The 13,905-nt window shown below is 43.2% G+C and overlaps 2 protein-coding genes and 1 non-coding gene across 3 annotated transcripts; 2 read left to right on the forward strand and 1 right to left on the reverse strand.

Moving 5' to 3' along the window:
• The first annotated feature begins 72 nt into the window (after positions 1-72).
• LOC128255571 (centrosomin) lies at positions 73-11,567 on the forward strand. Its single transcript, XM_052985236.1, is given in 21 exon segments — positions 73-406; positions 5,296-5,339; positions 5,942-6,102; positions 6,104-6,310; positions 6,394-6,471; positions 6,473-6,560; positions 6,563-6,617; positions 6,619-6,661; positions 6,750-7,026; positions 7,029-7,213; positions 7,281-7,391; positions 7,473-7,560; positions 7,563-7,601; positions 7,604-7,655; positions 8,028-8,229; positions 8,968-9,198; positions 9,200-9,905; positions 9,908-10,126; positions 10,129-11,100; positions 11,167-11,397; positions 11,400-11,567. Coding segments are annotated over 21 exon segments (4,197 nt in total). The 5' UTR covers positions 73-221; the 3' UTR covers positions 11,423-11,567.
• LOC128255566 (lysozyme 1) lies at positions 4,215-5,289 on the forward strand. The gene has a single exon (XM_052985230.1). The coding sequence runs from the start codon at positions 4,611-4,613 to the stop codon at positions 5,163-5,165; it is 555 nt and encodes a 184-aa protein (XP_052841190.1). The 5' UTR covers positions 4,215-4,610; the 3' UTR covers positions 5,166-5,289.
• Positions 11,568-13,620: 2,053 nt separating the features above from the next.
• Positions 13,621-13,694, reverse strand: Trnai-aau (transfer RNA isoleucine (anticodon AAU)). The gene has a single exon. It is a non-coding gene; the product is annotated as a tRNA-Ile (tRNA).
• Between the last annotated feature and the right edge of the window lie 211 nt (positions 13,695-13,905).

The raw sequence follows: 13,905 nt of genomic DNA on the forward strand, positions 1-13,905 counted from the left end.
ACCAAAAATCGACATTCAGCGTTGCCACATCGCTGCGGCTTCTAATTCCGGGCATATGGCAAGGCTGTATCAGCGCCCGGTTGTATACCGATAACTGACGCCAAAAGCAGCTGTTCAAGCGCGCTTCATTTTCCAAACAGAAAAAAAAACTAATTGTTAGCGTCCTTTGTAAAATTGTTAAGTGTTAGAAAAAAACAATTTGTGCTACGAAAGGACTTCCCATGGACCAGTCTAAACAGGTTTTGCGGGACTACTGCGGCGATGGCAATGCCACCTGCGCCTCGTCCTTAAGGGAAATCTCCTTGATTGAGACGGTGACCAGTTTTCTGGAGGAGAATGGTGCCTCGGAAATCGACAGGAGGGTGCTGCGCAAACTGGCAGAGGCCCTGTCCAAAAGTATAGATGAGTAAGTACGAATGACAGCCAAAAAACAGTTACTTACCTAAACCAATAAGAATATAAATACTCGTATTCCCTGTTCACCAAAGTGCGCAGCAGATGATCGGCATGTGACATTGCGAATGTGCCCACTGTGATCGGGAACTGACGCTCTCAGCTGGAGCTCTCCCAAATCCGTAACAATCGGCCCCACTGGGGGAGGTACCCTTGCAAACACATATGTACATTGGGTGTATAACCCACCCCAAATGTTTCCAAAGAGAGCAGCAATAGCACAAGTACACTGTGAAAAAATATAAATGGCGATTTATTTAAAAAAATTATTTTAGCTTAAAATTTCTATGGTTACAGGATATGAATTTGATATTCAGGTTTTCATGATTTCGTTCTAATTTAAAAGCATACAAAGCTATTCGGTAACATTAGGTGGTCAATTTTTAAAAAATTATATTTTTAATTTTATCCCGGCTAAAGTATTAAATAAAATTAAATTAAATATTTAGAAAGTTGACCACCTTATGTATCAAATAGCGTTGTTTATTTATATTCATTTCTTTATCAGGATTTGTAAAATAAAGGTAGGGCAACGGTATCTCAACCTAATGAATCATTATCTTGTTCAGTAATTATTTGTATATTATTGAATCACAATTTTTTACAAACCTATAAGGTAAATACATTTTGGATGAGCCTCAGTAGTTAAGCCCTTGTGACTTCTTCATCTAGGTACATCGTCATACATATGTACATATGTACATACATATGTAGTTCCAAATATGTAAATTAAATAGACACAGTCAGAATCTAAATGTGTAATGTTAACAGGGAGTTTGTTGATCTAAAATGTTGCAATTATTTCACTCAGTGTACGGGTACGGATATTCCGCATTGGGAAATGCGTAACATCTGCTGAGCGCATTTTCCTTTCCTCGCAGATGAGTCTGAGTTTTCCTCTCGCTCTCTTAATCGGTCGCATCGTACATTCAGTCAGTTATGTTCTAGCTTTCGGTTTATTTGGACGTATAAAGAGCGTTTTTCGGTTTATTTTGCTTGCCTCTCGGCTATCAATCGTGCCATATACACACACTTACTCATTTTATATGTAAATAAGCAGTAACAATCAGCGGGTCAAGCGGTGTGCGGGTGTGTGAGTGTTTGATTGTACATATCTGTACATAAGTGCAATTGTTTATACTGCACAGCGAGATAAAAAAAAGTGATAGATTGATTTGTATTTATTGCTACATTGCTGTGGATAAGCGATTCAGGAGATGCTGCTAGTGATTCTCGAGTGAAAAACAAATCGAACAAAATATATAAAGTACAAAAGTGTGCTCGGATGTACATACATACAATGTAATACATACTTAGAGATACTACAGATGACTGTGGTGGTGCCCCCAGTTGCTGTTGTTGTTGTTCGAATGGTTTGTCGCCGCGATGCTGCGGCTAATTTTAGTCGGGGAAAAGTATAGAAATTAATTTGTTTGTGGAATAGAGCATTCCACAGTTCAATCGACAGACATATCACATCATTAGCTGTAGTTTATCATTTCCTGGAATTCTTAATTTCCTCATAATTCGTCTTATCAGTCTGTAGTTTGATGTGTGGCTTTAGTACCTACATGCATACACACATGTGCATTCATAAGGGGTCATGGACTCGTTGAATTAACCCCTATGGGGTAAAAAACTGAAAAGAACACCTCTTTGTTGCCCTTCCAAACTGCAATGTACGTCCCTACCCTGAAAAAAGCATCCTGCCTTGTAAAGTACAGTATCGGAGACTCTTATAAAATTTAAGGGCTCATTTAGCGGATGTACACTGAAAAACTATTAATAACCAAAATTGGTCATCAATTTTTGGTTTTTTCCTTTTTGGGTTTAATAATATAATATTGGGGGAAAAAAGGAAAAAAGTTTCTTATCAACATTATATAGTTTATAATAACTCTATTAATAACAACATGGAAATTCATAGCAAAAAGTTATATTTTTTTTTTTTACTTTTTATTCCTACCTAAAAATAAAAAATATTTATTTATGAAAATATGTCCTTAATTCTATGGCTTAAAGGCAAAGTATAATAGAATTATCTTTGTCGGTAATTTTTCTGAAAAATTAATATGCTATACAAAAAGAGGTTTATTCTAAAATTGTATCATTTTTTTGAGAAGAGTGTTAAATCATTAATTTAAAAGTTTTCATTTTGTGTCATATTTTGGGTTTTTTGAAATAACAAGTTTTTTGAAATAACAAGAGAGAGACATTAAGTGTGCAACTTGCAGTACCTGCCATATGTGCAGTGTCTATAGTACTACCTTCACATATCACTCGATATATGCTCAGTTCACTTCTGTTATTGTTATTGTACTTCTTTGTTGAACAATGCGGGCGCCTTTGTGTGTCATTAACCATAGTTTGACACCCACTCGAGACGCGCCAGGCAGGCAGGTAGATGAGCACAGGTTCCAGGTGGGGTGAAAATGGGCTGTTAACTGCAGCTTACCTGCCGATGTAGTGGCCCTAAAACGCAGCCGTGATAATATTCAGGTGTTAACCAAAGAGACACATGTTCTAACACGTTTCCAACACCCACCTGTTGTTTACAATACCACCCAGCTGGCGTTCCTTAACTTAAGCCATTGATTTCATTACCACCATAGTAACCAGGCCGATGGCCAAAACAAAACATTGAGTGAATATGTTGGCAGACTTTTCTTGCCCGGTGCACGTTTGGCAGTTTCTATTGCGGTCGCCTCTTTGCAATTTGCTCAATTCCCAAAATAAATGACGACCAGAGGTAGAGGTGTGTGGTGTGTGTAGTTTATCTGTTGGCCTCTTCGAAGTCGTGCTGCCCCACATGTGCCGCCGTCCATCCCCCATCTCCGGGAGCTGCATCCCATCCGTAGGAGCGCCAGACTCTTTGAAGCTTCTTCCGCTCTACGGCTGAATGCTCCTGATTGCTGCGCACGTCAGCCAGCAGCCCCATGACTCATGGCGGCCTGCCCCTTGGAAGACGACATGGCGGATACGTAACGAAGTCTGGCGTGCGCCGCGAAAGTATTTAGGGAATAAAGCCAAGAACAACAACAACTAGGGGTGACGTGGCCACCCTGTGTAAAAGCAACTAATTAAATCTCAAATTTAGAGTCGCTGCAAATATTTAACCATACATATATATAAATCTAAAGAAAATAAATACGAATAAGAGCGACAAATGCTAGATGAAACATAGAAAATGGCGGGTATATTTCGATCTACCTCTCTAAACCCACTCGACCGATGTGCCTGGCTCCCCATTCAAGCGATATTCGCTGAATACCAGCAATGGAGCATTCTGGTAAGTAGTTATGGTTCTTAAATTCTTGGGCCTACTGTGTACGTAGTCTATACCCGCTTAATAGCACTTCCCTCTTCCCCGTTTCACGGCGGATTTAAGGCGCGGAAGTGTAATCTCATCCATTTCGACTTGCGGTTTTTGGAAGTGCGATCATTCAAGTGTGACTTTAGCTGAAATTTAGTTCACAAAGCAATTGGCCAAAAACAAAAAAAAGGTTGATTGCCGATTTGGGCAATTGGGTGTGTCTGTAATTGAAAGAACAGACTAGGCGTACAGTGCGGATCAATTTTAAGAAACTATACATTGTTGAGTAGTGAAATGAGTTTTTATAATGTATATATCAAACTTTAATTACATTTTACTCAGTTAATTGAGTCTGAAAATTTAATTTTTCGTTAATTTAATATTAAGTTTTGAATTAACAAATCAACTTTTGAAAAAAATCATAATTTGATCTCGTATAGTTTTCCTATAGTATTGTAAATGCACTGTGAGTGTTCATTTAAATGGAATCAAATCCATAATTTTCACGATTGGGAAAACTAGAATCAGTTTCTTAATTAACGTAAAAAATGATCAAAATAGAAATTCTGAGCATTTCCAGTTTTTTGTCTCGTACAAGGGAGAAATGTCATTCATTAAAAGTAGATATTTAGTAGCCAGAACAAAGTGCAATGCAAGCATCAAACATATTTGCATTGTCCGTTCATTTTCCAGTATTTATTACCAATTTAAGTCATAAGCCAGGCCAAATAATGTAAACCGGTTTCGGAATCGGATTAAGCGCGCTAGCCAAGATCGCTTGATATTAGTAAGACACTTGATAGCCGGAGTTGGATAGTCACTTCGTGACTGAATCTCATTTGAAATGGTCCGATCAAGTTGGTTGAAAGTGAGAGTACTCCCGGTGCTGTGGTTCCTGTTTCAGGGGATCCCCTTGCTGGCCATTCGCCTAAAGCCCTGCGAACTTGCGGGTCAGCTTTACATACTGGATGTCCCGAAATCGGAGCTGCCTTTGTGGCTGTGCATTGCCGAGTTTGAGAGCCGCTTCAATACGCACGTCGTGGGTCAGGGAAATGCGGATGGCTCCCGTGACTACGGACTCTTCCAGATCAGCGATCGTTTCTGGTGTGCACCGCCAAATCGGACGGAGTACTATGCCTTCAATGATTGCAATGTGAATTGCACTCACCTGCTGAGCGACGACATCACCATGGCGGTGCAGTGCGCTCGGCTCATCCAGAAACAGCAGGGTTGGACGGCCTGGTCCGTTTACCCGGAGTTCTGCAATGGCACTTTGGAGACCATCGAGGAGTGTTTCCAGCCGCACAACCGCCACAGATTGTGCGTTCAGCGAGTTGGACGAGGTCAAAGGTTGTTAGCGATAGTCTGCCCATTATGTCATCACTGCCGAAATATGTGAATTTGTGTATGCAAAATTAAAATCTTAATTACCGTCTATATTCGACTTGTTTTATTGGATGTTTGTTCTGCGAGGTCACAGCGAGCTGCTTTCATTGTACCCAATTAACAGATTTCCTCCTTCTTTACAGCACCAGTCCGGGAGCTTTGCAAGATGTGACAATGGAGAACTCATGTAAGTTTGATATATTTAATGATTTTACGTTTTAATTGATTCTCCAAGAGTCTCTTAATGTTTAGAAGCAATTGTAATTCAATATAATTCATTAAACAAAAGAAAGCATTCTTTCTTATACAAATGTATTAAGCAAGAAATTTTGAATAGAGTTATACCCCAACTTTGAATCTAAATCATGGGAAAACTCACATTATAAAGGAGCAATTTCAAGAAATTATAAGACACTCCAATAATTTAAAATCTATTCAAATCAAAGTTGGCTGCTGAACCGTTCCAGCTTTTTATAGTTGGCTGTGGATTTTATGTACATTTCTAATACAATGATAAAAATCACTGGATATTAGGGTTACGTTTTGGCAACATACACAGATCATTTGTACATTAATTCGGCCGCCCAGTTTGCCTTTATATATTTTCTATCTGGTTGCGCCTAAACTCCTAGGCGAAAATTAACTGCCATGAACAAAAATCGATCCTTGTCCTCAACGTCGCATAGTTCTGGAAGCTTTCCGTTTCTCAGTCAGTTGTGATTTGTTGATTAACTTTAAGCCATTCTTTATTAATCTCTATCTCTATTTTTTTTTGTTTCTAGATGCCAGTTTTCGATGTGGCGCGACCTCAGGGCGGAAACCACTCACCCATAATGATGCAAGGTCGATCTGTGCGCGAGTTGGAGGAACAAATGTCTACGCTGCGCAAAGAGAACTTCAATCTGAAACTGCGCATCTACTTCATGGAGGAGGGTCAGCCGGGCGCCCGATTCAAACAACTCCCAGGACTCCCTGGGCAAGCAGCTCATCGATGCAAAAATCCAAATCGAAATGCTGCGAAAAACCGTCGATGAGAAGATGGAGCTGCTCAAGGATGCCGCCAGGGCCATCTCTCACCATGAGGAAATGCAGCGAAAAGCTGATTTCGACAGCCAGGCGATAATTGATGATCTGCAGGAAACGATTCGCTCTTACCAGGTGAGTTTAGTATCCTTAAGGGCTACAAAAAGCAAAACTCGTTCCACCTGAAATCGCATTGATATACTAATTGTTATTTTTAGACGGCAGAGTCTGCCCAGACTGGCGAAAGCGTTGTTACATTTGATACAGAGAAGTTGAAGCGCCTTGAGGCGCAGGTTGCAAAAACTGGAGGACGAACTGCTGGAGACCGACATGCGTCATACGGCGGTCAAGAACGAGCTGGAATTTGCGCTGGCTGAGCGTCTGGAACACTAACAGCATGCGAGGCCAAGGTCGAGGAGCTGGCCTTTAAGAATGCGAGCTGGTGAGCGCCTCGAAAGGACACCGAATCATGCCGATTCGGCAAACGTAAGTAACGTCATTCATAGTGTTCCCCCTGTAGATTAGGTGGGAAAGGGAATATGTGTAAGGTTTAAAGAGGGTCCCTTATGTTCAGAAGGTCATAGAACAACTTAAGGTTGAAATCGGGGGCTGTCGGGCGGAAATCCAGAGTCTGGTGACCTCCGTCGCTGCCTTAAAGCTCAAGCTGGCGAGTCAACGCAGCTCGTTGAAGGAGGCCACCGAAACGATGGAAGTGCAGCGCCAAGACCATCCAGATTTTGGAAGTGAGTCTTCAACACCCGTTCCCTCAGCTATCCTCTGCTCAATTTGCAATCCCCCCCTCCACCCCCCCCTTATCAAGGGCACCTTCAAGCGCAAGGATAAGGCGTACGGAATGTGCTGAAAAACCTGGTGGAGTACGAGGCATTGATAGTTAAGCAAAACGCCGAGCTGGACATTATGCGGGAGGAGAACTTTTACTTTCGTGAGCTCTCCGACAACCTGCGGCAAAGGGAGCTGCGGCAACTGGATCGTAGCGTGGCCATCGTGCAGCCGATGCGCACGCCGCCGGATGCCGGGGTTGGTAACACATCTCTTGCACGTTGCGGCAGCGGTTCCTCATTGCACTCCAACTTCTATCGATCAGCGTCCTGTGCGGCAGTCGGGGGCCGTCGTCGTGCAAAAGCCTTTGCGATTGGAACGCCGGACAGGTGACGTCCCTTCCCATCCAGCGACCAGTGCGCTCAACTCCTAAACCGTCGTTGTCCACAGCAGCAGCAGCCGCAGCAGCAGCAGCGGCAGCAATCGTATCTGCATCCTCAGTATCTTCACCAGGCAGGCAGGGCCACCACAGCAGACACGCAACTTTGCTGGCCGTGTCGGCGCCCAGCACGGCTTTCTACAACTATTCGTTGCCAAGTTTCACTGGTTTCGGCAGTTCCTGTGTCGCTGGGGCTCATAGCCCTAAAACCGCCCTTCTGTTGGTGCGGCTTCACATGTGTCTTCAAAACGCCGGCGTGCCGTGGCAGATGTCCTGTAAGGCGGCCATTACCAAGGCTGGTATCGGGCTGACCTCGCTGTTGTATCCGCATTTCCGGAACTTGGACGGATTTATGTTCGCCATTTGATCACCGCCTTCTCTCTTTCGTCCCGTTTTTGTTGCTCGTTAATAGAAAACCCAACCAATCCGAAGTTGCCCATATTCATTCGATGTTCGAACGATGTCGCACCGCCCCAGACATCGACAAATTTCTCGTTAAGGTGTATTAAATGTAATCCCCTTGAATGCCCACTAGTTGATTGAATGTTACTAAGCCCCATTAAAGCATTAGCTAATCCTAAGCCAAGGTCCTGTGTTGAATTCTTTGGAAGCTGTAGCCGTTTGCTCTGATTACTTACAGACCAAGCGAGAACTGGGCGCCCAGCTGGCGGACAAGATGTGTGAACTGCAGGACGCGCAGGAGAAGCTCAAGGAGCGTGAGCGGATCCACGACCAGGCTTGTCGCACCATCCAGAAGCTGATGCAGAAGCTGAGCAGCCAGGAGAAGGAAATCAAGCGCCTTAACCAGGAGAAGGAGCCCTCGGTCAATAAGGAGGTAAGCATTTATTTACTTCCTCCGAAAGGTTATTTTGGTTTGGAGTATGTTTCCCTATGAATAGAAACCTGGCTCTCACCTTATAATATGACAGATAAACTTATTATTTTATTTTAGGTTGTAGGCTTCCATAAGTTTCCATACAAAATTCTCATACTATACCTATGATAGTTCGAATTTGTATAAACCAATCTTCTTACGTTTGTAATATATTGATACACATTTTCGGTTGAAAATAAAACTCAAGCAGAATGTCAATTAATATTTTATTGAAAGGTAGAACTCTAAACTTTAACGTAGACCGCACTACCTACATATTCTACAGGTCTGAGTCCCAAAGACGAATTAACAAAACCATTGTTTGCCTTGTCGTAGTATTAAAATTAGAAAAGTGTGTTGCGTGCTTAATTTAAACACAAATGGCCCTCGATTTCTCGAGAGCTCTGAACTCACTTGAGGCAATGGGCCGACAAATCATACAGAAAACATAAAGATATTTCGTGTTTATTCAGGGCTGTCACACAAATCTATGTCGCTAACTGAACAACTAAATATGCATAATACAAAAAAGTTTTGTGTGTTTCCTAAAAGATTCTAAATTTAATTAAGAAATAAAGCAAACTTTCAAGTTAATTATTTTAATAATATGTTCATAATTTTACATTAATTATAATGGGTTATTGAAATTTAAAAATATGATTTAAAGACAATTAATTATTTATTGATATTTCCTTTTAGAACGACAGCAATAAGGCGACTGTTTCACCATCAACGACGGGCCGTTCCATGAGTGACAACGAGGCCTCCTCGCTGGAAATCTCCACCAATCTCAGGGTGCGCTACGAGCTCAAGATCACCGAGCAGGAGGAAAAGATCAAGCAGCTGCAAGCGGAGGTCAAGAAGAAGACGGCCAACCTGCAGAACCTGGTCAACAAGGAGCTGTGGGAGAAGAACCGCGAGGTGGAGCGTCCTGACCAAGTTGCTGGCAAATCAGCAGAGAACCTTGCCGCAGATTGGCGAGGAGACGGCCGCCGAAGCGGACCTGCAGCAATCCTTCACGGAGGCGGAGTACATGCGGGCACTGGAGCGCAATAAGCTGCTGCAGCGCAAGGTGGACGTGCTCTTCCAGCGCTTGGCAGAGGATCAGCAAAATTGCGCGGTCATCGGGCAGCTGCGATTGGAACTCCAGCAAGCTCGCACGGATGTGGAGACGTCCGACAAGTGGCGTCAGGAGTGCGTCGATGTCTGCAGTGTGCTGACCAACCGACTGGAAGAGCTGGCCGGATTCCTCAACTCTCTGTTGAAGCACAAGGATGTTCTTGGCGTGTTGGCCGCCGATCGTCGCCATGCCATGCGAAAGGCTGTGGACCGCAGCTTGGATCTCTCCAAGAGTCTAAATATGACCCTGAACATAACAGGTGCTTCCTTGGCGGACCAGAGCCTCGCGCAGCTGTGCAATCTCTCCGAGATACTGTACACCGAAGGCGATGTTAGCCACAAGACTTTCAACTCCCACGAGGAGATCCACGCCGCCAGTTCAATGAGTCCGACGGTGGAGAACTTGAAGGCAGAGAACAAGGCTCTGAAACGTGAACTGGAGAAGCGCCGCAACACGGAAGGACAGCAGCTGCAACGCAAGGAGCGGCGCTCCCTGCCGCTGCAGTCCCAGCAGTTGGACACCAAAGCGAATCGGAGGCCTGGTCGGAGCCGGATCGCAAGGTTTCCCTGGCGCGTATTGGCTTGGACGAAACATCCAATAGCCTGGCGGCCCCGGATCAGCCGGCCAGCGAGTCGGAGAGCGAGGGAAGAGGCTGCGCTACCCGACAGGATCGCAACCGCAACAGCGAACGTATTGCCCAGCTGGAGGAACAGATTGCCCAGAAGGACGAACGTCTGCTGACGTGCAGTGTCAGTTGGTCGATCTGGACAATAGATACAAGCAGGAGCAGCTGCGCTGTCTAGACATCAGCCAGCAACTGGAGCAGTTGAGAGCCATTAACGAGGCTCTGACTGCGGATCTGAAGGCTATAGGCTCACACGAGGACCAGCGGATGGTGGAGCTGCAACGCCTGCTGGAGCTTAAGACCCAACAAATTGACCAACTGAAGCTGACACAGAGCACTTTGACTGCGGACGCACAGATAACCGAGATGGAACTGCAGGCGGTGCAGCAGCAATTGCAGGAAATGGAGCAGCAGCACGCCGATTCGGTGGAACACCTGCAATCCGAACTCAAGCAGCACAAGCTGGAAGCGATGAAGCAGTTGGAACAGCACGAGCAGCTGCACCAGGAGGCTCTAGAGCGCGACTGGGTGGCACTAACCATCTACCAGGAGCAGGCGCAGCAGCTGTTGGAGCTGCAGCGCTCGTTGGACTATCACCAGGAGAACGAGAAGGAGCTGAAGCAGACGCTCGTCGAGAACGAGCTGGCCACGCGGGCCTTGAAGAAGCAACTGGACGAGAGCACCTTGCAGGCCTCCAAGGCGGTGATGGAGCGCACGAAGGCGTACAACGACAAGCTTCAACTGGAGAAGCGCTCCGAGGAAATGAAGCTGCAGCTGGAGGCGCTCAAGGAAGAGCAACGAAAGTTGCAGCCAAAGCGCTCCAACAGCAGCGATGTCTCTCAGTCCGGTTACACTTCCGAGGAGGTGGCCGTGCCCATGGGTCCACCAGCAGGACAGCCGTCATCATCCAAACTGGCTGCTGCTGCAGTGGTCGCCCAGCGGGTCAACAATTCATCCCCAGATCTGGGCATTGAAAGCGATGCCGGAAGGATTTCAAGCGTCGAGCTATCGAATGCCCAGCGAGCGATGCTCAAGACTGTGGAGATGAAAATCGAGGGCGCAGTCAGTGCAAAGACAAAGGCCGAGGGTAAGTTTGGTAGAATCTTGCGACCAAGAGATCACCCAACTAATTCTTGTATTTCTTTTTTTACAGAATCCAGTTCACCCGACGGCACGACCAACCTGGCCACTGCTGCAGCCACAGCTCATGACTGTGCCAAGGTAGATCTTGAAAATGCCGAGTTGCGGCGTAAACTAATCCGCACCAAACGCGCATTTGAAGACACCTACGAAAAGTTGCGTATGGCTAACAAAGCAAAAGCACAAGTCGAGAAAGACATCAAAAATCAAATACTAAAAACGCACAACGTGCTGCGAAACGTTCGCTCAACATGGAGAATGAGTTATAACGATCGCGCCGACGTCCTGAACATCAGCATTAACCCGAGAGGCCATTTACCCAATTATTCATTTGCCATTTTCCAATTGTTCTTGCCATTTTTATTTCTTGTCCGCATTGTATTTTGTGTCTCGTTGCTAACTTGTATCGATTCATTTTTATTTTTTGTGTTTTGAGAGAACGTGAACAACGAGTTATTAATACAAAATACCCATGCATTTTCTAAAGACTGTTGAGGGAATCGAACCCATTGAATGAAAAATCACATCTGTTTAGAGCACCAATACGTAAAGTTAACAGAATAACTGAGTGCTGATCAAATGTATCTAACCCGGAGCACTCATTCATATTGAATGACACATGTATATTAGACTGTATATATATCCTCCTAGTACCTAAACATTTACAAATATTCTCTAGCATATACTCCTCCTAGTTCTTGTGTCGATTAACCAAATTTTTTTGTTGATTTCTTGCGTGTAGCTACTGCCTGGTTTTATACTCCTACTACTTAACCGCTCTTGATCCCTGATTTCAGTTAATCATCGAAACGGATATTGAAATAATTGTTTGACTTACCGCCAAAACGGTTTTAACCACGTTGCCATCCAATAACTTTGTTGCGAAGCATCCCTTTGTACAATGTGTAAAAAGTAGTGCGGTGTCGTGGAGAACAAGACCTAGAACTTAAGTCATTTGTACCCTGTCGTTTTAGGGAATAATCATTGCGTTAGAATTATAAAAAATTGTTTTTATACTTATTGGCATTGTTGGATTGGGCCCAAAGTACTGGGAAAAGAATTTTTTTATATTTAAATATACATGCTCTGAAGAAATGTTTTTTTTTTTAAGATTGAACAATCATTAAACAGAATAACATTTAAAGGGATTTTCAAATACTTATATAATTTTATTAATGCCAAAAATGTTTTCGTTTTTCCAATGAATGAAAAAATTATGTTCCAAATTGTTTTTACAATTTTTTTCTTGAATCTATTGTAACCAGTCATTTTTGAATATTTATGGACTTAGCCATTTGTTTTCTAACGGTGCTTTTGAATTGTGTTCGCTGACGTTTTTCGATAAATTGCAAACAGCTGTTCGTAGCGGCGTTGCCAGGATCTGCAGAGAAGGCAAAGCGAATAATAAAAGCATAATAAAAAGTAAAAACAAGCGGCGCCGCGACTTGTGTTCACCTTAATAATAATCCATAAAGCGGTAAAACCAAGCAAATTACAAGTTCAGACATAGAAAATCGAGTGCAGTAGTGCGGCAGCACCTTATCGCCCCAGTTTGCGGCTTTGTTTACTCCCTTATCAATCTAATATACATATATATACATACGTTATTCACTTGTGCTTAAATAGAAAACCCTCTATCAGTGCCTTAATATTAGTGGGAGTGTAGTGTATGTCATTTATGTTTGCTGGCATAAATGATTTTTCCTTCTTCGATGAACTGAACTGAACGGATTGTGTGGAAATACGCACAGAAGCTGAAGCCAAACAAGGGCCGCACTTTTCTTGGCTTTTCCTTTTCCCTTCGGCGATTGTCTCGGATGTTTATGTTGGGTCACCAGTTGCTCACTAGGAAGTTATGCCCTCCATTTCACGCCTTCGTCTTCGTATCGCCGCAACGAGTTCCCCGAACCCGGCCTCCTGAATACGTGTGAGTAACCTCAAGTCGTGCAAGTTCTAACTTCTGAAGCAATAAGATGTTGGTTCCGGTTAATCTCTTATCAAAATATTTAAACATTAAATATTTAGATTTAACCAGAATTGCACGTCTTTATCCAATTTAAAAGTCTAAATAGTGACACATCTGGTTTTTAAGTAATATTGTAATATATTAATACTCAAATAATTATTAGTTTAATTTAAAACTGCATTTGTTTTTATATAACAGTTACTACAGACTAGTGAAACAAACTACGGTGTAAATGAGGTTTTATTTTACTTTAGACTATTAATTGTAGTGACGACCCATTAATGTTAATATTAATGAAAATATGTCTGTACACTGCTTAGATGGTGTGCGTAAACCACATTTCGGTTCAGAAGGCTCCCTAAAAATAGATTTTACCTGCAAATATTAATAAATGACTTTGTGAATCTCGGTCGCCGAAAATTGAGTGATAAGATTATTTTACAACCACCTGGATACCAATCTTTAGAAATTGAAAAAAAAAAATAAAAAAAAATGTAGAAATGGCCCATGAGGGGATCGAACCCGCGACCTTCGCGTTATTAGCACGACGCTCTAACCAGCTGAGCTAATGGGCCGCGATGACACGCTGCAGCCAAAAGCAACTTATCCTACGGAAAATGAAAATCATGGGTTGTTGCATACTTTCGCCTGAAAAATGTAAAATATAAACAGTCGCATTTTCATAGTTGCCCTAATTTATCTCGTAGTTTATTTAGTGCCTGCCCCACATACGAACAGCGGGTAGTCAGTCCTCTGAGCGACACATATATTTATGAAAACTCCTAA

Source organism: Drosophila gunungcola, assembly GCF_025200985.1.
Source record: "Drosophila gunungcola strain Sukarami chromosome 2R unlocalized genomic scaffold, Dgunungcola_SK_2 000011F, whole genome shotgun sequence".
NCBI lineage: Eukaryota > Metazoa > Arthropoda > Insecta > Diptera > Drosophilidae > Drosophila > Drosophila gunungcola.

What these genes read in the sequence shown, in the direction of transcription:
- LOC128255566 (XM_052985230.1), top strand. Translation starts at nt 4,611, where the DNA reads ATGGTCCGATCAAGTTGGTTGAAAGTGAGAGTACTCCCGGTGCTGTGG.